Source organism: Acanthochromis polyacanthus, chromosome 9, assembly GCF_021347895.1.
Source record: "Acanthochromis polyacanthus isolate Apoly-LR-REF ecotype Palm Island chromosome 9, KAUST_Apoly_ChrSc, whole genome shotgun sequence".
NCBI classification, from domain to species: Eukaryota; Metazoa; Chordata; class Actinopteri; family Pomacentridae; genus Acanthochromis; species Acanthochromis polyacanthus.
This window is the reverse complement of record NC_067121.1, coordinates 33,823,082-33,844,421: the sequence shown is the minus strand read 5'-3', so window position 1 is coordinate 33,844,421 and position 21,340 is coordinate 33,823,082. Positions and strand designations below refer to the sequence as shown.

The following is a 21,340-nucleotide window of genomic DNA, read 5'->3' as shown; positions in this document are numbered from 1 at the left end:
TCTATCTAAATAAAGTGTTACAGGTAATAAAGAATAATATAACAAAAAACAGATGTACAAATTAACATTTTAGCTTCTTAGAAAATAAATCTGATGTCATATTCTAACTCATCTTCTACTGATACTTCACATGTATCTGTCGCCCCCTGCTGTAAAACATGAGATAAAACAACTTGATGCTGATTTCATAACACTTCTTTTTTTTCCATCTTCAGAGACTGAGTTCAATTGTTACCCTGAAACATTATATATACCCTCAGCTAATTTGGGCCAGTGTCCATAATGAGTGCACTCATTTACCCCCATCATTAAACTCACGGCACCAACAGTTCGGTTCAGTTATAACTTGGTGAGACGCAGAGTGTTGAGAGACACCGGAAGGATAGTGGATCCCTCTGCATAGCTAATCTCTCGCAAAATCCCATTCCAGCACTTCTCCTTCTCATCATACCTGTAGGAAAGATAACTATGTTAATGTTTGGTGCCCTTATAGAGCCTTAGGAGAGCATACAGTAATAAGAAATGGGATCTCAACAGTGTTAGAATCAAGTAATCATTATTTACTACCTGTAAAAAGAGATTTAAAGTGCTTGTTATATCATCATTTGAGATGGATTGTCCTGCAATTGCTAGTTGAAAATATAAAGTTAAACCTTACATATGCCCATATGTGACTGCTTAAGACTCGCCTCTTTAGATTGATTCAAGTTGACACTGATACTTTGATCCATTACTGTGTTGCATTTTTATTCTTTCTATTATTTTATTTAGCCTAGCCTTTTTGTTTCTCTAAGTTTCCCTACTTGAATTTAAATTTTAATTATTATTTTTTGTTTATTGATATTTTTTTTAAACTCTTGAATGAAGAATGGCTGTTAATTTTAAATAAGCATGGGTATCTCTAAAAGCAGATCACCAAAACATTGTTTTATTTAAAAAAAAGAATTATCCATATTGTTTTATATACCAGCTTGACACAAACGTTACTTAAAGAGGAGATAACGGTGCATTGTGAGGGTCTGTTTCCAGGCGCTGAGGGAATAAGCTGTACCAGGGTTTGACCAACAGACAATGCTTGCTGCTATCAATTAATTGGCTCAGATAATTGGTTTTGGACTCTAAAGGGATTTGTTGACAATTGGAAGATATGGGACTTCACAGGACTTAAAGGTTACTAATTAGACCTTAGATTTTTTTCCCCTCTGACTTGGAAAGGCTCAGTTTGTTTGGGTTAAGTCAGGTGTTTCTATGCTGCTTTGTGCTGAAAAATAATTTGCCCATGAAAAAGGTTAGAAATGATTAAAATGGCATCTAAATTTTATCTCTCACTGGAATTTTCAAAGCTAAACTACATAGATGTCTCCTCTTCACTGAAGTCTTTTTGCACTGTGTGTGGATTTCAGGCAACAAAATAGTTATAAAAGCATCAGTTTGATTTAGATTTTAGGAGAAATCAGAGAAAGTATCAAATTCTAAACACTGACCAAAACATTAGATTGCATGCTTTTCTAAACTTTCTGTCAAACTCATTCTCCTAGTTTCATGTATAGTTCTTCTGGTCACACTCTTTCTGTGTGGTGGCCTCTCACCTCCAGATGTCGGTCATCTCTGTTGGGACTGGTTCTTCACTGGTGTCACTGGGCATCATGGCGAAGCCTCCCACTGCATACAGGAAACCTCCAGCAGAGATCAGACTGAGGGAACTGCGCTCCTGAGGGAACTCTGTGAACTCAGACCACCTGAAGCGTAAAGGAAACAAAAATCAAACACACACAGAGGGAAGTGAAGGCGGTAAATAAGCTGCTGTATCACTGTATGACTCCCGAGTGGTATTTTATGATCTAATGATCTCTTTTTCACACTCATTGAGTCAATTCACTACTGTGGACAGATGCTTCACCTCATAACCACCAGATAAAGTGTGTCACATGGAGAGAAAACAAACAGCCGTCTCACGTGTTGGTGGCGATGTCGTAGACCTCCACGGTGCTGGTGAGGCCTGAGTCTGTGACTCCGGTGGCTGCAAAGATCTGGTCGTTGTGGACGGTGATGCCGAAAAGAGAGCGGGCCGTCTTCAGAGGGGCCAGGTCCTTCCATTCAAACTTGGTGGGGTTGTAAACGCAGACTCTCCTCATACATTTCCTGTAGAAAAGGATTTAATGCACTGTGTTAAAGGTGGTTTTATGCATGAAGTTCAGTTTAGGAGAGGAGAGTCTGGACGCTTTACAAAATAACTGACATCTTCTACTGGTTTAACTTGGGGATAAGAAGATGTAGTTTTTAACAGAAAGTACAAACTAGAGGTGTGTGGTTTAAATGAAAGCAGGGAGGATATAAAGACAGATGGTGTTGAGCTGTGTTACGGAAACCATCGGAGCCAGGGTTTTATAGAAGCCTTGAGCTGAACTAGAGATTAAAAGTCAGGATATGCTGACCTCTGCTGCCTTCAGTTTTTGATTGTTCACTTTGATCTGTGTCTTGTGAATCCCTTAACTTAGAAAAAACTATTACATTCAATTCAGCAGAACTTTATTTATCCACAAACCCAATTATAACTTGGGACGTAAATTAAACATTGGACAGGAAAACAGACACAAGCACAGGCAGATCTGTTGACAGTGCAACTTCACAGATAAATGAACAAGTTAAATGAATGAATGAATGAAATTGGACACATCTTCTCATTCAATGCTTTGTATTTATTTGTATTGCTTTCTAATTGCAGATTAATGCTGAAGATTAACACTGTTTTGTTTACAGCATACTTCCATATGTATTCTTTTGTAGTTTTGATGTCTTCAGTATCAATCTACAATGTACAAAATAACTTCTTCTAATAAAATACGTGAACTATGATTTGCAGACATTTACTATCATCCAGAGTTTACCGACTCTCTAATATTTTAAAAAAAAATGCATAAAACACTAAAGCACCTAAAACAATAGAGATTGAGGACAAGGCAATTTGCATGTTATAAATTGGAAACATTTATTTAAAAGCTGCAGTGTATGAAAAATTATATTGTATTGATTATATTTTAGTAAACAAGGGAAAAAATTAACATAGTTGAAAAAAGAATTTAAAAAAGGGGGAAAATGACCAATCTCAATGCCTTTGGTTCAGTTCATGCTGTGAGTTTTCACAGTAGCCTGCTGTTATTGGTCATTCCTATTATTGGCTCAAAAAAGCACAGATTTTGCTGTTTTTAACCATATTTTGGAAAAACTGTACATTTGGTTGTATTTTTACAGTAATTTATCACAGTTGGTTGTTATATACTACTGTTGGTTGGCTGGTAGAACATCTGTGGAGCCCAAGAGGATCATCTATGATATTACAGCTATAAAGTATAATACTGTGCAGTTGTTTAATGAGGACAGTCAGATCATGCTCTGTTCTCTGAATGTCCCCACAGCTGAAAAATAAAAATCTAGTTTGCAAAAAATAATATAAATTAAGTTTGGCGTGCCACTTACTTGCTTTCAGACTTTCCTCCAGTGACATAGACGAGACCGTTGTGTGAGACAGTTCCATGTCCGTACACTTCATAAGGCAGAGGGTCCGACTCTCCCCATTTGAATGACCTGGATGTTAAAAAGAGAATCATGAGTCAACTCTGTAGACAACAAAACTGAATAGGAAGACTCATGCAAAAGCAGTTCTGAGAGAAAAAAAGGAACTGTGTCTCTTCGCGTTTGGTGATTTTGTGGGTTTTTTTAGATAATCGGAACGATGAAGTAAATGTGTTTCTAAGAGGAGGGTTAACAGAATATCTCCAGGAGAGGTGGTAATAATTTAGTTCTGAAATTTTGTATTAAATGGAACATAATTAAACTTACTGTCTGTCATAGATCATAACTGAGCTCAAGGCGTGCTCTCCATCCTTTAGTTCCTTTCCTCCAACAACAAAGATGGAGTTTTCAGCTTCAGTCAGGCCAAACAGACAGCGAGGGTTGGGTTGTGAGGGCATCCCTAACCACTCTGAACTTACTGGGTCAAACTAGGGGTGAAAACAGCGATGCAATAGGAATTCAATACAGAAGAAATGTGCAAAATGAAACATAAACCATCTGATTTCAGGTTGTAAAGAGTTACAGATGGTCTTCACGGACACATTACCTGCAGAAAGTAAGAGCTGAAGGGTTCGTCTTTGTTCTCTTCGTTGTAGAGAAGTCCTCCAACTACAAACACCTGGTTTTGACTCGTCACCATGCTGCTGTGGTTCTTGGGAATTTCTGTAGATTCTGACACCACAAAACACTCATTTCCTACCGGGTCGTAGGCCACAGTCCCCGTGTCATTGATCATAAGTATCAGTTCCATCTCGAACATCCCAAAGCGAGGGTTGTTGTTGAGGATACCCGGCAGGTACCCTTCCTCATCATCCTCCTCGTCCTCACTCCCCTCTCCCCACTTTGCCCCATCGTTCTCCATCTTCTTCGGCTTGGGGAGCCGCCCCTTGTGAGCATCCTTAACAAGATCCAGCTCCTTCTTGATCTCCTGGCTGAACCGGATGAACTGGTGACGCTCCACCTTTTCTTTGAAATAATCCAAAGGTATGAGCCTGAATCGAACGCAGTGCAGCAGCTCCGGCAGATTCTTAAGCCGATTTGTTTCATCGTGCCCAACCCACTCCATCAGGGATTCAAACACCTGCTCCTCCCGCTCAACGTTGAGAGCATCGGAGGTGATGAGGATGGCCAGCTCACTGGGGCCGAGCTGCAGGAAGTCCTGGTCCCTGACAACAACCGGGTAGCGCTCGCAGATGAACTCTCTGGCAGCCAGAGCTAACCTTGGACAGTCCAGCAGCAGCCCCAATCTGAAGATAGCCAGGCAGTTACCCAGAACCAGCTTCTCCTGGAGGAAGGACACACATACTGAGAAGATGGAGGGGATCTGGTACATGTTGGCAACCATGAAGATGTCCTGGACGTTCTGCTCTGTCAGGTTAATGTCAGATGTGTAAAGGTAGCGCAGGATCATCCCCATAACACCAGGCTCCACATCTTTGAGGATGATCTCCCTCCTCTTGCTCTCCTCCAGGTCCGACAGGAACATGGCCTTGAAGAAGGGGCTGCTGGCTGCCAGAACCAAGCGGTGGCAAGGGAACTCCTTGTCCTGGATTTTCAGAACACAGTCCACAAACTTGTCATTCTCCAAGAGGTCACACAGTCCATCCTGCAGCAGGGTCTGCTGGTACATTCGAGGCTGCTCCACGGGGTCTATAGTCAGGGCAGCCATTTTGTTCCGTCGCCTTGTGCCGGTTGGGTTTGGTGGGCTCCCTGCTTACTCCCCACTACGGAGCAGGACTGTCGGTGCTCTCGAGGGCCGGTCAGATTGCTGTGAACAGCCTTCAGGGGTTGGTTGGCTGGTGGCTGCAGCTGTCTGAGGCCGTCAGTCAGTGTGTAAGCCAGGTTTATTTATAGACAGGATCCTCACAAAACCGAGGAATCCATTTTGGTGGATGGAGAGCAGGACCAACCCACTGCTGCCTGCGACACACAAACAGCTGAATGATCCAGAAGAACAACTCACCAGGCAGCTTTGACCACATGCTTTTTCCAAGTTGTCATCGACTCGATTAGTTGAAATGAACGCACTGACACTGAGCAGTTTTATTGTATTGCACGTATACCAGTGGAGGTGTATGACAGTAAAAGCAACAGCAGTTTCTGAAAGACCCACATTTTACACAATAAATGTCCTCTAGTACCAGAACCACATGTTTTAGAAAAACACACATCCAGTGAGGGTACAACACCTAAATGTACTGGTTATTCACAGAGTTCACTTTATGCTTCCTCAGGTTACAAGAACAAGTGACACATGTGTATATATGCATATATTTATTTATTACATCACTTGAGACAGCTTCCTGCTTAATAATCAACAGATGACACTCTGTATAAACTTGTTCTTTTTATGTAAATCACCACAGTTCCTCTTAGTTTTATGAATAAACTGAAAATAAGCATTCCAGTTCCAATAAATCTAGTAGGTCACTGAATTTATCTTGTTTATCGATTATTTAAACACTTTCTCAGGTCCATCTAAGCTGTTTATCAATAAATGAATCAACTAATAACTCGAATTAATGAAGATTATGATACATGCTCATAGGTAACATGTATGCAGTGTATGTCTGTGCCTTCTTTTAATCCTGTGAATCAGGGATACACCCTCAGTGAAAAACAACACTGGCATCTACTGGTTGAAAGTGAATAACCGGAGAATGTGTTAGAAGAAGAACCACAGATGTTTAAGGTAGAGGACCGGGCCAGTTTTGAAATTAAACAGGATGCGTTCTTCCTTCTCTGTTATGACAAGGCCAATAAAAATAAGAACTGAAAACAGGATGCTATTAGATGAGGTGATACGCAGAGATATTCACAATATGTCACTTGTAGCTAAACTCTTCACGAAGATTCACCAAACAGTTGTAAAGTTGAGGTTTATGACGAGAAATGTTGTATTCTGACTGTGGGAATAGCATTTCAAATCCATTTTTCTGTTCTTTTTGTCAATATTTATGCTGTTCTGTATTTTTTTTAAGATACGTCGATGTAGGGCTGTCGCATTACCAGAAGAAGTCATGACAACAATAAAAGCCTATTGGAAATTGAGGAAAACGTAAATGCTATCAAATTCATCTTTAACTTTGCTTATTGTGCGTTTTGTCTCTTTTTGTGCCAAATTAATTACATTCAAAACTCAAATGAGAGGCAACCAGATGAACTGATTAACAAAAAATGGACGAAGCCTAAAATCTAAAATTACTACAGTGTCAACTAAACTCATTTGTGTGAGCAGAGTCAATTCAGTTTCCCTTTTTTTTTTAACAAGAATTGTCCAAAAAGGCTTAAAATTTTTTGAGAAGTTTGTTATTCTGGTCTCCAATAACCTTCTGGCCCTTCACTAACCTTTTGTATCTGTGATATCACGTGGCCTCGCTATAACTTTTGCATGTCTGAAATCTTTTGCGCCTCGATCTAGATCTGACCGCAAGAACCGTTGTTCTTCTCAGAAAACAGGAAGAGGCTCTGCACTCTAAAGAAAAGTTTGTTTCATCCTGTTTCTCTCACACTCTTCACTCTGTATGTTTGTCTGACACTCTTTGCAGAGAATAAAACTCAAGAAGACATTCTGGTCTCTGTTGCTTTACCACAGATGTCTAAGTAAAATATTTATAATTGATTTCTAAAAGACAATGTCAATTAATGAAAAATACAAAATGTATTATGAGTAATTACAGATGAATTTACCTAATTTTAATGAACTAATCACATCATTCAACACAGGTTCAGCCAATTGGTGCTTAAAGACATCACTTTCTAGATGTCACTGGCTGTTTTTAGTCAATTTTTGTCCAAAAAGCTAAATTATGTTAACCAAGATTTAATGTAGAAAAACCATAAAAACAAATTTCAAGAATAGTAAATGCTTTCTATTTACACTGTAACTGCTCCAGGCTCAAAAAAATAATAATAAAATGAAAGCTTTTCTGTGTGTTTTTTTACTCGCCTTATCTACATTACACATAATTTGTGAAGTTAAGTTTCACTGAAACACATTTTAATAAAGATAATTGCATATTTCTGACTAGCACAAATAAAGAAACATGATCAAAATACAGCATGCAGCGATATTTGTCAGTTTCCAGACTGTAGGACTAGCTAGTTACTGCATCCTATTCTTCTTTTCACTGTTTTTGGCAGCTGGAAACCAAATAGTTACTGGTGCTGGATTATTTAAGATGTTACCACAAGTGTATTCTTAGCATGATATCAATATTTCATTCTTTAAATTTCATGGTAACTGTAAATATGGCATCCAGGGACACCTCTGCTTCAAGTTTATAAGGATTTTGTAAATGTAAATGAGCTGAACCAAAATGTAAGAGCAATCGGATAGAAGCCATTACAGGTTTTTACAGCAGAAAAAACACAAATTCAACTAATTACCTTAATTAAGGCTGGGACTCTTTTAGAGTTTCGGTGGCTCTCTGTGATGGGCAGCACAATGAAATGTGGTTCATCATTCAAATTAATGGGTAGAAAACAAGATTTTTATGAACTTTTCATCTTTCATACAATGGAATAAATTACAACAAAACTAACTGGGCAAACAGTAAGATGCCAACACACCTGGTGAGCCCTGGTTTAAATGTTTTTATGATCTGCTTTGGTCAAACTTTGTCATCTCGTGGTGAAAGTTTGAGACAAATCAACTCAATCACACTGCAACTCACTCATCATGAACATTTTTATCCATTCAAACTGAATTAAAGTTGATATTTAAATGCAGACCTTCCCAGACAAACAACACATTCACTGGAATCTTTACTGCACACAAACTCAGAGCACAGATTTGACTTTTGGAAGAAACAAAACTTTATTTCAAGTCAAACGAGTGAAATGAAAACCTCTGAATGAAGACAGAAAAGGCATTACATTCTCCATAAAGTTTTTTTTTTCTCCCTGTCAGCTGCACTGAAGACACACAGCAGGTTTTGGTGACAGGCGGGATAAGACCGACCCACATTCCCTGCTGGGCCTGTTGCCTTACTGAGGGCCTGAATCATGTGAGGAGGGAAGATTATGAAATGCCAAACCGACAGAGACACGGTGAGGTTGTGGAGTCAGGCAGACGTTCTCCAGACAGTGACTGAACTACATTCAATTTCAAAACAAATTATTACATTCTCAACAGTTAAATACAGTGAACTAACCCATACAGTGTTATTTTTTTGCAAATATACATTACAATCAGAGCTGCAAGCTGTGTGGAGGATCTCCACAGCACCCTTTGTTTTCCTTATTGCACTCCATTTGTGACGCCCTGATTTCAAGTTTTTTCAAGTTTAAACCCTTTCAATATGATTAGAAATTGTTATAAGTAGTGTCTAAGGCAAAAATTAAGAAACTATATGACTAGAATGAATAATAGTAATGATGATGTTTTTAAAAAAAGAAAGAAAAAATTTGAGAAAAATCAAAAATGAACAAGGACACAACCACACAGAGCAAAATAGTTGTTCCTTTAAGATACTGTGTGTCCTTATATATACTCTTAGATATAGCTTCATATTTTTTGGCAGGCTTATTATAATATGCTAAGACAATCTTTTGTTCGGATAAAAGACTAAAATACAAAATGCACCATCGGTGGGTTTGTGCCAAAGAACGTGGCGATTATCTACAGCAAGTGCACTTGAGGATATTTCACAGTTCAAAACATTGCCTTGCTTCTGACAAACAAAAGCAAAAACGTCGGCGTGTGAACAAAGTAGGTGCTGACTGGCTGCTACAGTCCGGTTCTGTTACAAAGGCCGAGGATGGAACCACACGAGGGCCTGTTGACCACGAAGTCTGTGGAGCTCATTTTTTTCTGTCTGATTATTCTGCTTTTTCTTTGTCCCCCTCTGCTGGCTTCACTGGCTCCGGTTCCTCCAGCAGAGCTTGTTGCCGCTCCCTTTCCTTCACCAGCTGCACACCACAGTAGGTGACAAACAGCACTGAGAGGGTGGACAGAGGGAAACCTAGGAAGAAGCAAGAGAAAAAGAAGGAGGAAGATGAGAAGAAAAAAGTACAACTCTGAAGGTGTGCAGGTCTCTTGTGAACAATCCTTTTAATCTCAGCAACAAAGACGACACTGAACTCCTCGACTTTCTTTTGCTTTTGATGTCTTTCTGTGTTCTTCTTGCTTTGACTGTAACAGAAAAAAACACTGTTTCTTTATGAAATAATCCTCTCGTTCCTCACCTTTGAAAATCAGTCTTCGCCCCACCATTTTGGCAAACTCCAAACTGTTGAGGGAGAGAACGTTGTAGAGGACGATGGCCCAGAAGTTGGCAGCGTTGAACACACCGCGGATCCTGCGTGACATGGCTTCACCCATAGCACCCTAAAATCAGAAGACGTACGAGTGCATTCAGGTATCGGGCATAAAATCTGCACAACTTCATGTAGTGACTGTTGGTTTGAAGAGTTGAAAAACAGTGATTTTATGTCACTTCTCTTAAATGTTTGACCTTCACTTTACAAAACGATCTAAACTGGGAGCCTCGAAGTTTCTCTGAGCTCACCTAGCTATTGTTTTTAGGTTGTTTCAGGTTGTTTAGCTGACATCACAACTAGTTTCAAACTAACTCTGGTGGTCCAATGGGGAACTTATGTTACAATTAATACACCTTAGAGGGAAGAAGTCTTGAAATTGCCTCATTTTTACCCTTTGCATGTTCAATACACATAGTGGGGAAGCAAAGAAAACCAACACTTCCTCCAGATTTACTTTGTGGCTTTTCTGTGATCAACAAAAATTCATCAACAGACACTTTACTGAAGAAACCAAAGAGCATAAAAGACACAACAGGTTTATTGTCTTGAGGCAGGGACTTCATAGATCTGAAGGAGGCAACAGTGTAGCGCTACATCAAGCCATTTTAAGGCAGGAAAGGATTATTTTCATAGATAAAAACTAAAGACTGTGCATTTTTCATACACAGAAATTAGTCTTTAAGGATTAGATTCACTATATCAAAAACAGAGAAGCCATACTTGCATATAATTTAGTATGTGGGCTGCTCTGTTGGGGAATTACATGAAAAAACAGCTGTCAAGTTTAAGGAATGAGTTACTGAGTGGGAAATCTGACTTTTTCTTAAAATTTTCCTCATCAGAGATCAATAACCACCACTAAAAAGGAACTTTCAGAGATATAAGGAGACACTTTGTAGTTAATTCCTGAGATTAAAGACATTTAGAAATTTTGTTTTTCATTGTCATTTTCAGATTTTTTTACCCAATTATTGAACTTTTTATGGAAAAAAAAATCAGACACAAATTGTTTTGCAACGACAGTAAGAGCATTGTTTCTGTGGCTTCGAACATGCCTTCATTTTTTCTCACCTCTATGGTAGAAAAAGGTGGAAGGGAGAAGAACTTGGCCACCCACAGCTCAAAGTTGAGGCCGAAGCAGTTGAAGAAGGACCAGATGTAAACCAGCTCACATGGACCCAGCCACAGGGTGGTGATGGAAAAAGTGCAGAAAGTCGCGAGAAGTTCTTTGAAGATTTTATCATGATCCCCACCAATGTAGTCGTACACATACCTGTAAAAATTCAGAGCAGATTTGGGATCAAAGTCACCTCATATGTACCAGGTTCTGTCATTCAAATACATGAATTTAAATCCAAACACTCACTTGCACAGCCAGTCGTTGATGCCTCTGTCAAAGTGCCTACAAAAGACAGACATTTTACTGTTAATATTTTACTCAACTTCAAGGTTGAGCAAAGCAAACAAAGAAACAGTACTGAGTTTTTTTTAGGTTGCACATGACAGCTGTGAGCGACACGTACGTCTCAGCGAAGACGTAGAGCATCGTGATGCATTTCGGAGGCTGAGGAGGGTCCAGGTGGTCCAGAGTGGAAACAGTGTTGATGACACCAAACATCACGGCTGCTTTCACCCAATCGTACACCAGGTTGGAATAAGCCAGACCAGCTGCAGAGTATAAGAAAAAAAAGACACGCTGATGAGCAAGAAATGCCTGTGTTAAGAGTTAAAGTTTCATTTTTTAAAAACGTTTTGATGCAGTGATGTTGAGGAGAGTATTGGAGTTTTATAAATATCAGATCAGCCGTTGTCTAATAACATGGCTATTAGATAACCTCATTCTTTGCAATTTTCAGGTATTGTTTTAAATCTCTAGTACTCAGATCCTTTACTGTAATAAAAGTGAAAACGCGTAAGAAGAGGGAAAAATCTCTATTTGGTGGAGCTGTTAACAACTCAAACATCTAAAATGTGACCCAACTACACACTACTGTTTGTAAGAAGCCAAACAGGTTGGAAAACACTGGTTTAATCTTTATTTAAAGCTCGTTATAATACCCTTTGTGTTAAGTCTTCATCTTAAAAGTAACTAAAGCTGTCAGATAAATATAGTTGAAGTACCTAAAAAGTGCTAAAAAGCACAGTACTTCAGAATATATACCTAATTATTTTCCACCACCTCTACTGCTAACAAAATGCTAGAAATAGCAGCAAGTCAATTAGTTTATGCAGTGCAAAATAATGGTTTCCTGTCATGGTTGAAAGGCTTTTTTTCTGCATCATTTATACCTGAACAGGTGAAGCAAGAAATATAAACTATAATTTCAAAACCAAACTGTACTGTCACTAAGATTATACTGAACAATAAAAGAAAAAGTTGAAAACAAAGGAATGCTGCCTCAAAAATGTAAAAAAAACAAACAAACAAAAAAAAACAAAGTGAAAACAAACCAAAACAAAATGTAAAACAAATACATATTTTGCTGTTTATTTTCTATAGAGAAAAAACTCCACTAAGTCAGATTTTCCTTCACTCACCCAGACACCAGTCAGACAGTCTGGTGGCCAGCTTCATGTCGCTGGGGATCGTCAGGATGTAAAGATAGTGGAAGAAGACGTCGACCACCAGAATAACTCCCAGATGCAGCAGAGCCTTGGTGGTGATGTTCCACATCTCTCTCTCCTTACGCGTCAGCTGAGTGTTGTTGACCTGCACAATAAAACCTTTAAGTTAACTAAATAAACCATATAACACTAGGCAATCAGCACATCATACTCCATAGTTAAAATCACATTAAACAGCAGGTTAAATATGTAGATACTATTACAGTAATAAAGCACTGACAGCAGCTGGATTCTGACATTTTTTTTTTAACTCCAAAGCAAAGAGAAAGGAAACCAAACACATTAAACAGAACTTCAATGCCCATTTGTCTGATGACTGATTGAAAATAAACCTGCCCAAAGAACGATGCCTTAGTATATTAATATCTGTTTACAAATCACAGTCAATATTAATTTCGTATTATTTTGAAGTTTTCTTATAACTCTTCTTTAAATTTTTAGGCCTACTTTTGCTCTTTTTATTATAATTTTATTTATTCTTGATGTTGAAATCTTACATTGCATGCTTTAAGTTTAAATTCACCATTGCTTTTATATTTCATAGTAAATATTTTATTTTCTGTTTTTTTATCCATTGTAACAATTTGTTAGTCCACTTTCAGGCAACTGTGTATTTTATTGTGAAAATTTTATGTTCATTGTACACCACTTAACACTGGACTTGAGTGCTACACAAACACTTTTTTATTATCATTCAAACTACACCCCCTGTCAAAAGTTTTGAGACGACTTCTCATTTATTTGAATGAGCCTCAGGAGCCTCTCATACAATGTTGATGGACGCATCAAAGCTCAACAACTCAGTCGCTGTCAGAGATCAGAAACCTGCTCAGTTTTCACTTTTATTCTTCACTTTCAGTTCGATTTTCAGTCCTCACCTGGACATGAAAGCGGTCGAAGGTCATTATAGGTCCAAAGAAGAAGAATGGGAGGTAGAAGTTGTATTTCAGCAGGTCGGAGAACGTGAAGTTTCCGTCTTTTTTCTCACAGTTCTCTAACGCAAAGCTCATCCCGCGAATGATGCTGAAGCCACAGCCGCCGTAGAACAAGATGTCCTGCAGGTCGAAGGAACCCGTTACCAAGGATTCCTGCAGGGGGAGAGGCAAACAGCACTGCTGTGAGCATGGACAACGATAACAACTTGGCTGAATTATCTGTCTTAAATGTATTTCATGTAGTATTATTGTAAGGTGTGTCGTATTCTTCTGGTCTCTAAACCCTCCATCAAAACAGAGAGTTTAATGGATCCTTCATTCACCTGCCAGGAGTTGTACGGCTCCAGTTTGATGGAGGCCAGCGTGGTCAGACCTGCAGCAAAGCACATCCATTTCCTCTTAACCAGAGCGACGCTGTAGAGGATGAAGCAGTGAGACAGAACCAGAGCCATGAAGGTCCAGCCCATGGTGACCAGGACTGCCAAACCACCGTACACACCAAAGATCAAGGATCTGTGCTGTGGGGAAGAAGGGGCCAGAGTCAGCGAGACATCGAGACGAGATTTACTTCATTTACTGTTAATGATTTGCAGCAACACGTATGAAGAGTAGTGTTAATACAGTGACACTGATGTATCTGAAACAATGGACACACTTCGGGATGGAATGATTAAAAGATGAGTGGCTTTAACCCTCCTGTTGTCCTCATTTACAGCACCAAAAAATATTGTTCCCTTGTCTGAAAAAAAAAAATCCAAAAATTCAGCAAAAAAATTCCCAAATTTATAAAAATTTGCAAAATCTTCAGGAAGAAAATTCCTTAAAAGTTTCCCTTCAAAGTTTCTTTTTTTGAATCCTCAAATTTGGCAAGAAATAAAAATAGAAAAATAAAAATTGTAAATGTTTTCCAAAAATTCATAAAAATCTTCAAAAAAAATCCTAAAAATATCTAAAGTGATTCCATATATATCAGTAAAAGTTCTAATATTTTATTTTATTTTCAACAAAAATTCAGCGAAATTCGCTGGATTTTGGTAGATTTTTTCCCTAATGTTCTTAAAGAAACATTTTGTTTAACATTTCTTTTTTTTCCACCGAAAATTGTTCAAAAATTTCCCCAAAATGTTGAAAATGTGGAAGTTTTCACTGTAAATTTTTTTTTTCTACATTTTCAATCTTTAAAACGGGTCAGTTTGACCCGCAGGACAACACGAGGGTTACTGAAACATGTGACATGTTATAAAATTCCAAAGTTTAATAATGTTACCTTACATCCATCTATACCAATCTTCATTGTAAGCATGAAACAAGACAGAGAACATGTTTAAAACACAGTGAATTGTTTTAAATATGTCAGAAAATAATCAGAATCAGAACTCATGCTCATGCAAAAAAGGAATGATGTATCTTGGGGCATAAAAATACAATCTAATTGCTTAACAGCATGGAAAAGTATAGAATTTCATTGAATTTAACCCTTAGATGTTCCAGTGATTGGACCTTACACTCTTCCATAAGTGGGTCAATAATGACCTGTATGTGTTTTATGCTATTTTTTATCATTTTGGTTATGAATAATAATTTGCATCATTGTTTGTGTTATACTTTTGCCCACACAACAATGATTTCATGTTTGAAATGTGTTTATTTTTCACTTTATAGCAGATTTTGAACATTAAGGTAATTGAAAAATAAGAATATTACACAGAACAGCAATAAAAGAATGTCAACATCAATTCTGTTGACTTTTTTTTCCACTCTTTTCCTCCAGCTGTTGCTGCTCTCTGTCCTTCCAAGTTTGTGTACTTCATCATCTCTTGTATAATATTATCAGTGATAAAAAGCTTGGGGTAGTAATGCAAATATTAGTATAAAAGGTAACTTAAAAAAGTAAATGCAATTATGTCAAAAACATGTAATTTGAGGAACAGCTGGAAAATTAAATGATAGAAACTTTTCTTTACAAAGACATTGCAAGATAACGACCTCACCGGGTTTTTGACCCACTTATACATCTAAGGGAGGGGTGTCAAACATGTGGCCCACGGGCCAAAACCGGCCCTCCAGAGGGTCCAATCCGGTGCAAAAACACACACGTATGTGAACAAATTCAACATATACACACAGCACAGTGTGTACAAATGAAAGAGACATGCATTTATACTTGTATTAAGCCAAAATACAGCAGCAGTCTCATGAGAATCCACACTTTCTCTGACATATAAAACAGATGTACATTCACGCACCTTTGGAGCTACCAGGGTGAATATCTTGGCAAAGATCACGTGACCGGCAAGAGAAAAAAGAATGTGATTGCGGAATGTAGAGAACCACATCATCCACTCGAAGTCCGCAACATCCTGCAGCAAAGAAAGACGCATTAATAACGCATGAGAACCCACTCGCTGATGGCATCTTCCGTCTGTAAAGAGACACCCATATGAGAAACGTACCATTTTCCTGCCAAAGTAATGCCATCCTGGTTTCACACTTTCTTTGAAGGCCTTTCTGTTTACATTGTCTGAACACAGAAGAAGAAAAAATGAAGTTAATCACTGAACAAAATATAAGAATTTGTGCATCATTTGTTTAATCAATAAAGCAGGATTTCAGATCATTATAGAGCCTTTATGTTGAGAAATAATAAGGCATTTTACATCATCTTACTAATCCTCTATTGGAAAAATATAAAGCTTCTGCAGCTGCTCACAGTCTAAACAGCTTTGGTGTAATTGTTGGATTTTTCACATTAGGGTGTGAGAGCACATTTGGTCCATTTGATAACATCAAATCTTACATAATACACTCATTGTGGAGCTTTTTCTATTTTTGAGGCCGACATCTACTCTTTATACGGTCATAATCCTGTTGTAGGAGATTAGTGCTGCAAAATCTGGACAAAACACAGAAATTATAGATAAAATGATGATGAAAGCAATCTCTGTGATAATCGAAAGTCATCATAAACGCAGCAGCGATGTAGAGAACTTCTGTCAACAAATGTGACTGACACAGGAGCTCGTCCAGCTTCGCCTGATTACACTAATGGCTGTGAAAAAGGATATCAAAATGTGAGGTCAGTCGGGGAAAGCCTCTTACTTCTGGGAACGCAGCCAGATTTCTATTACCAGAGTACAGTGCTGCTGTGGCGCGCAGACCTGAGCATCAGGAAAATGCCATAAATGACCATTTCAAGAGGCAGAGAGTGAGCACTAAAGATGGAAAAGCAGACGAAAAGATGACTGACAACAGGCCGATGATGTGAATGCACAGACTGTGACAGACAGTACCAGCCTCCAGATCACACTCAGGCCATTCAGAGGCCAGTTTATGTCTGAATATACACGATTATTTCAGGATAAAGGGTTTGGGATTAGTTGGCTCAGAGTAACTTAAAAATAACTAGAAGGTAAGTGGACCATCTCTAAATTGTCTTCATATTAATAAGAGCAAGCAGTGATCCCTCAGGGGAAACCGCCAAATGAACTAGAAATAGAGTTGAAGAGCCTGTTTTTTTTAAAGCTCACTCACGTTTGCATTCATCTTTCAGTGAGTTATCGGATTGAAAGTGTTGAAGGGCAACATTTTTCTTTGCTCATGAAGTTGGGACTTGGAGTTTCTGCTTGAAATGTGTCCATTCACTGGATTTCTGTACACTCAGTCTTGATTTTTAACTCCCTCTGACTTCAAATGACAGTGTTACGTGTGTGCTTTGGGACGTCTCTTCACGTGTCAGGCGCCACTCACCGCTTGAAGCTTCAAATATCCAACTGCCTGCCCATATCAAGGCCCCGCCGAGCACGGCTGTGTAGAGATACAGCTCATATCTGGGGAGGGCAGCCTTGATCCCCATGGTGAATCTGCACACTGGACGCCTAACGGGTTAAGAAGCAATCAGCAAAAAAGAGAGGCAAAAAAGCACGAGAGCTAGTTTTAACACTGGTAAAGTTCTAAGAAAGTGAGGTTGAATCAGTGTTTGTGGGCAGGAAATAACTCTGAGCATGTCTGAGAAGCAGGAAGTCATCAGCACCTTTCATATACAATAAATCACAAACAACCTATGCTTCCTTTATTCAAAACACACACACACACACACACACACACACACACACACACACACACATTGCATTGTTTTAATGTGCCAACAGATTCTGGCACACGTTCCTCAAGTCTGGAAGCAACCAGGCTGCTTTAACGAGGTGGCATTTTACTAATAAGCCCCTCAGATCGACAGGGCAGTGACTTAAATAGGACTGCAGAGCTGTGGCTCCTCGGAATCAGCACCGTCAGCTGCGCAACTCTACCTCTCCTTCCTATTATAGCTCTTGCAGTTGGTGGTGCAGCTGCAGTGCTATGCGATCTGAGAGGCGCTGGGGACTCACTTCACAGAATATTTAGCACCGACTGGGATGACCAAGAATGGTGCATCGGAGTAGGAACAACAGATTCGACTTTTATAGTGGAGAGAGAGAGAAGGGAAAAAAACGCACGAGGCGCACTTTGAGAGCAAGTTAGAGGAGTTGGAGTGAACAAGTGCAGCCAAGATGTAACCATGGACCCCAGAAAAGCGCCCTGCATACTGATCCACTGACCGCAACAACACACAGGCGCCTTTGCATTGCTTTCCCCCCCCTCTCTTATCTATATTCTAATCTTTACATATAAAGGTTTTTACTAACCTGGTATCCGCTTGTCACTGTCTGGATGAGGGTTGTTTTCTGCTTCAACACAGGAAGTGAGAGAGGAGAAAAAGCAGGTGGAGGCTACAGCAGCTTTTTCTAATTCATTCGTCTTGTGGGGGCTTAACGCTGCCGCTGCCTGCGATCACCAGCCTCGGCCAGTCAGGATGTTGCGGACTCAACGAAAGGAGGAGGAGGAGGAGGAGGTGGAGGAGGTGGAGGAGGGGGATATATTTATCCTTCACTCCTGCACCGCAGTGAGGGGTGGTCCACACCGAGCCCATCAGATCCTGCAGGAGCGCAAGAAAACACACCCTGGAACAGTGTTTGAATATGTGGAGGGAAGCAACCACAGCATCTACAGTCTGCTAGATATTATTATAGTGTGAAAATGTAAATGTTATATGTGTATATGACACACCCGCACGCATGATTGGGATTCCTGTGTGATCTTCCTTTAGTTGCCCAATCTCTTTACCTCAGAATCAGATTGAGAAAGCCTTTATTGCCAAGTGAGAATTTGACTTTTATAGAGAGCAGTATCTAGCAACAATAACAGACAGTAAAAGACTAAATTAACTAATGTAAATCTGAGAATTCTAAATAAGAAATGCTACAAGTATAAGAAGTACTGTGTAAAAAAAGACATAAATTTGTTTAAACCAGGGTAATAAATTAGAATATTCTTTAAATTATAACATTGCACATAAAGGTATTGCACATGAGGCTGAATACCGTTTATGTACTGAATGTTGCACTGGTGGTGAAGCAGGAGTCCTTCATGATTTTGTGTTTTATTAAGGACTCCTATCACAACAACATATCTTGTTGACATCCTTATGGAACAGTGGATGCATTTCACTACACATGTCGTATGTGAATCTTGAAAACTGCATGAATGGATCAGACTTGACAAGTAAACATACGCAAAAATAAACAATTTTGTCAAACCAACTCATCTTTTCTTGTCTACTTAATGTAAATAAATGAGTGTTGCTAATGTCTAGTTAATCAAACTTAAAGTGTCTATTTAAGACCACTTAAGACTTTTAAAAACTTGAGTTCTGGCAATGATGGTTGAGCTCATTCAGTTATTTTTTTCAATATACGTATATTTTAAGGTGTTTGAACAAAGCAAGAACTGAAATGAACTTAAAAAACATATATTCTCAATATATACTGTATATTGTGATGATAAATACTTAAAAAGCACAGAAGATTGTGGATTTTTCTAGTCTGAACCACTTTCTACTGTTTGAAATGTTTGTTTTTCACTTTATAACAGATTTTGAACGTTCTGATAACTGTAAAAGAATGTTACACAGAACAGCAGTAGAAGAATGTCAACATCCATTTTGTTGACATTTTTCCACTCTTTTCCTCCAGCTGTTGCTGCTCTCCGTCCCTACAAGTTTGTGTACATCATCACATCTCGTATGATTTTATCAGTGATGCATGTTTTGGTGAGACAGTGGTGGTAAGGCCCGGTGCAGGCTCTGACAGACTTCTCAGGATATTATGGCTTAGTGTTGTGCTCTGGGTGGGGGGTAACTAGCTCCAGTAAGAGTTCCTTACGACTCATTCAGCTGAACATGGTTTGGACTTTATTCTCTTCTTAAGAGGACTCATCAGAGGAATCTTCTGTGTCTGACTGATCCTGTTCAGTTAGGAGAAATGGATTTTAATTGGATGACTGGCACCTCCAGTTGGACGATAATCTGAGTCCTCATCATCTGAGGTGTCAGAAATGTCAGATTCTGAGTCCAACTCCATAACTGCCTCTCCATCATCAATACAATACAATACAATACAATACAATACAATACAATACAATACAATACAATACAATACAATACAATACAATACAATACAATACAATACAATACAATACAATACAATGACTTTATTCATCCCCGGAGGGAAATTCAATTGCCTGGTCTCATCTATTTACTTTTGAATGAAACAGTCTGATTGCCAATGGCAAGAAAGATTTCCTGAATCTTTCTGTCCTGCAGCACAGGGATAGGAGCCGTCCACCGATGTTTTGTTGTTCATTGAGACAGATGTGAAGTGGATGATTCAGGTTTGTCAAAATGGCCTCCATCTTTCTAAGTGCCCGTCTCTCCACCTCATCCTCCAATATGTTCAATTTCATTCCAACCACAGAGCCAGCTTTTTTAATCAGTTTGTTCAGACGCCTTGCATCCTTGTTCTTTATACTGCCTCCCCAGCAGACTGCAGCATAAAACAGGACACTTGCTACCACAGACTGATAAAACATCTGCAGCATCTTACTGCAGATGTCTGATGATCGAAGTCTTCTGAGGCAAAACAGTTGGCTCTGGCCCTTTTTGTAGATGAAGTCTACATTTGTAGACCAGTCCAACTTTACCAACTGGAAGCCAAAAAAGCAAGATTCAAGTATTATAAACCCAAAATGCTCTCTACACTGTGGTATCAGAATATACTAAGACACTAAACGTCACAAAAATACCTGAGGAATTAGATGATTTTACATAGTTTTTGTCACTGTTTCCCAAAAAAAACCTTTGTGAACACCTCATTGTACCAGCCTACACCAACTGTCTATCTGTGTGTGTCTATCTTAAGACACACACAATTAAAAATGCCATTTGGCTTCAAACCACCCACTCCAAATCCCATACTGCGAATGATGCAGTGAATTTCTGCAGTGAAATGCATCATTATGATCACATGGTATCTTTGAGGCTTTCTCCAGTATTTCAGTGACAATCAAATTATATTATTGCCTTAGACTTGAGGAGAAGACATGCAAACATCATAGAATACATCATTCTTGTGTTAGGATGTGGTGTTTCTATTTACATGTCAAGAAGAAGACATGCAAACATTAAATGAAACTTAACTATACCCACAAATGATGCAGCAACTACTTCCATTTTTTCTTAGATTAAGTGCTTTTATAAATGTACACTTTACACTGTAGCATTAGAATATAGTACCACATTAAAAAATTACAAAATATCTCAGGAGTTTGTTAATATTTTCGTTTCTCATCAGTATTTCTGCACATAAACTACCGGTTCTGAGTCAAAGCAACATCTTAGCAGCCTACGCTAAGGGACCCAACTTTCTATCTTGAGACGCACACAATTAAAAATGTCATGTGGCGTCAAACCACCCACTCCAAATCCCATACTGCGACTGATGTCAGTGAATAAAAATGCAGGCTGTTTTTCTATTATTATGATCACAGAGTATCCTAGAAGCATTTTCCAGTAT

General features: G+C 38.8%; 2 protein-coding genes across 4 annotated transcripts; both read right to left on the bottom strand.

Moving 5' to 3' along the window:
- Positions 1 to 62: 62 nt before the first annotated feature.
- klhl40a (kelch-like family member 40a) lies at positions 63 to 5,372 on the bottom strand. The gene is made up of 6 exons (XM_022197147.2): positions 4,121 to 5,372; positions 3,841 to 4,001; positions 3,478 to 3,585; positions 1,957 to 2,142; positions 1,590 to 1,739; positions 63 to 451 (listed from the first exon to the last, which is right to left on the bottom strand). Exons 1-6 carry the CDS (start codon positions 5,240 to 5,242, stop codon positions 340 to 342), a joined length of 1,839 nt encoding a protein of 612 aa, XP_022052839.2. The 5' UTR covers positions 5,243 to 5,372; the 3' UTR covers positions 63 to 339.
- A 2,995-nt stretch (positions 5,373 to 8,367) lies between these two features.
- Positions 8,368 to 18,200, bottom strand: hhatla (hedgehog acyltransferase like, a). Of its 3 annotated transcripts, XM_022197152.2 has the most exons (13): positions 18,077 to 18,200; positions 17,145 to 17,272; positions 15,851 to 15,918; positions 15,644 to 15,757; positions 14,665 to 14,685; positions 13,721 to 13,915; positions 13,341 to 13,550; positions 12,376 to 12,547; positions 11,361 to 11,505; positions 11,204 to 11,239; positions 10,909 to 11,110; positions 9,763 to 9,904; positions 8,368 to 9,539 (listed from the first exon to the last, which is right to left on the bottom strand). In XM_022197152.2, exons 2-13 carry the CDS (start codon positions 17,248 to 17,250, stop codon positions 9,397 to 9,399), a joined length of 1,554 nt encoding a protein of 517 aa, XP_022052844.1. In that variant the 5' UTR covers positions 17,251 to 17,272; positions 18,077 to 18,200; the 3' UTR covers positions 8,368 to 9,396. The 3 variants fall into 3 exon arrangements, with proteins under 3 accessions (XP_022052844.1, XP_022052845.1, XP_022052846.1); XM_022197153.2 differs by lacking the exon at positions 14,665 to 14,685; XM_022197154.2 differs by lacking the exons at positions 15,851 to 15,918; positions 17,145 to 17,272; positions 18,077 to 18,200 and having other exon boundaries at positions 14,670 to 14,685; positions 15,644 to 15,719.
- Positions 18,201 to 21,340: the final 3,140 nt, after the last annotated feature.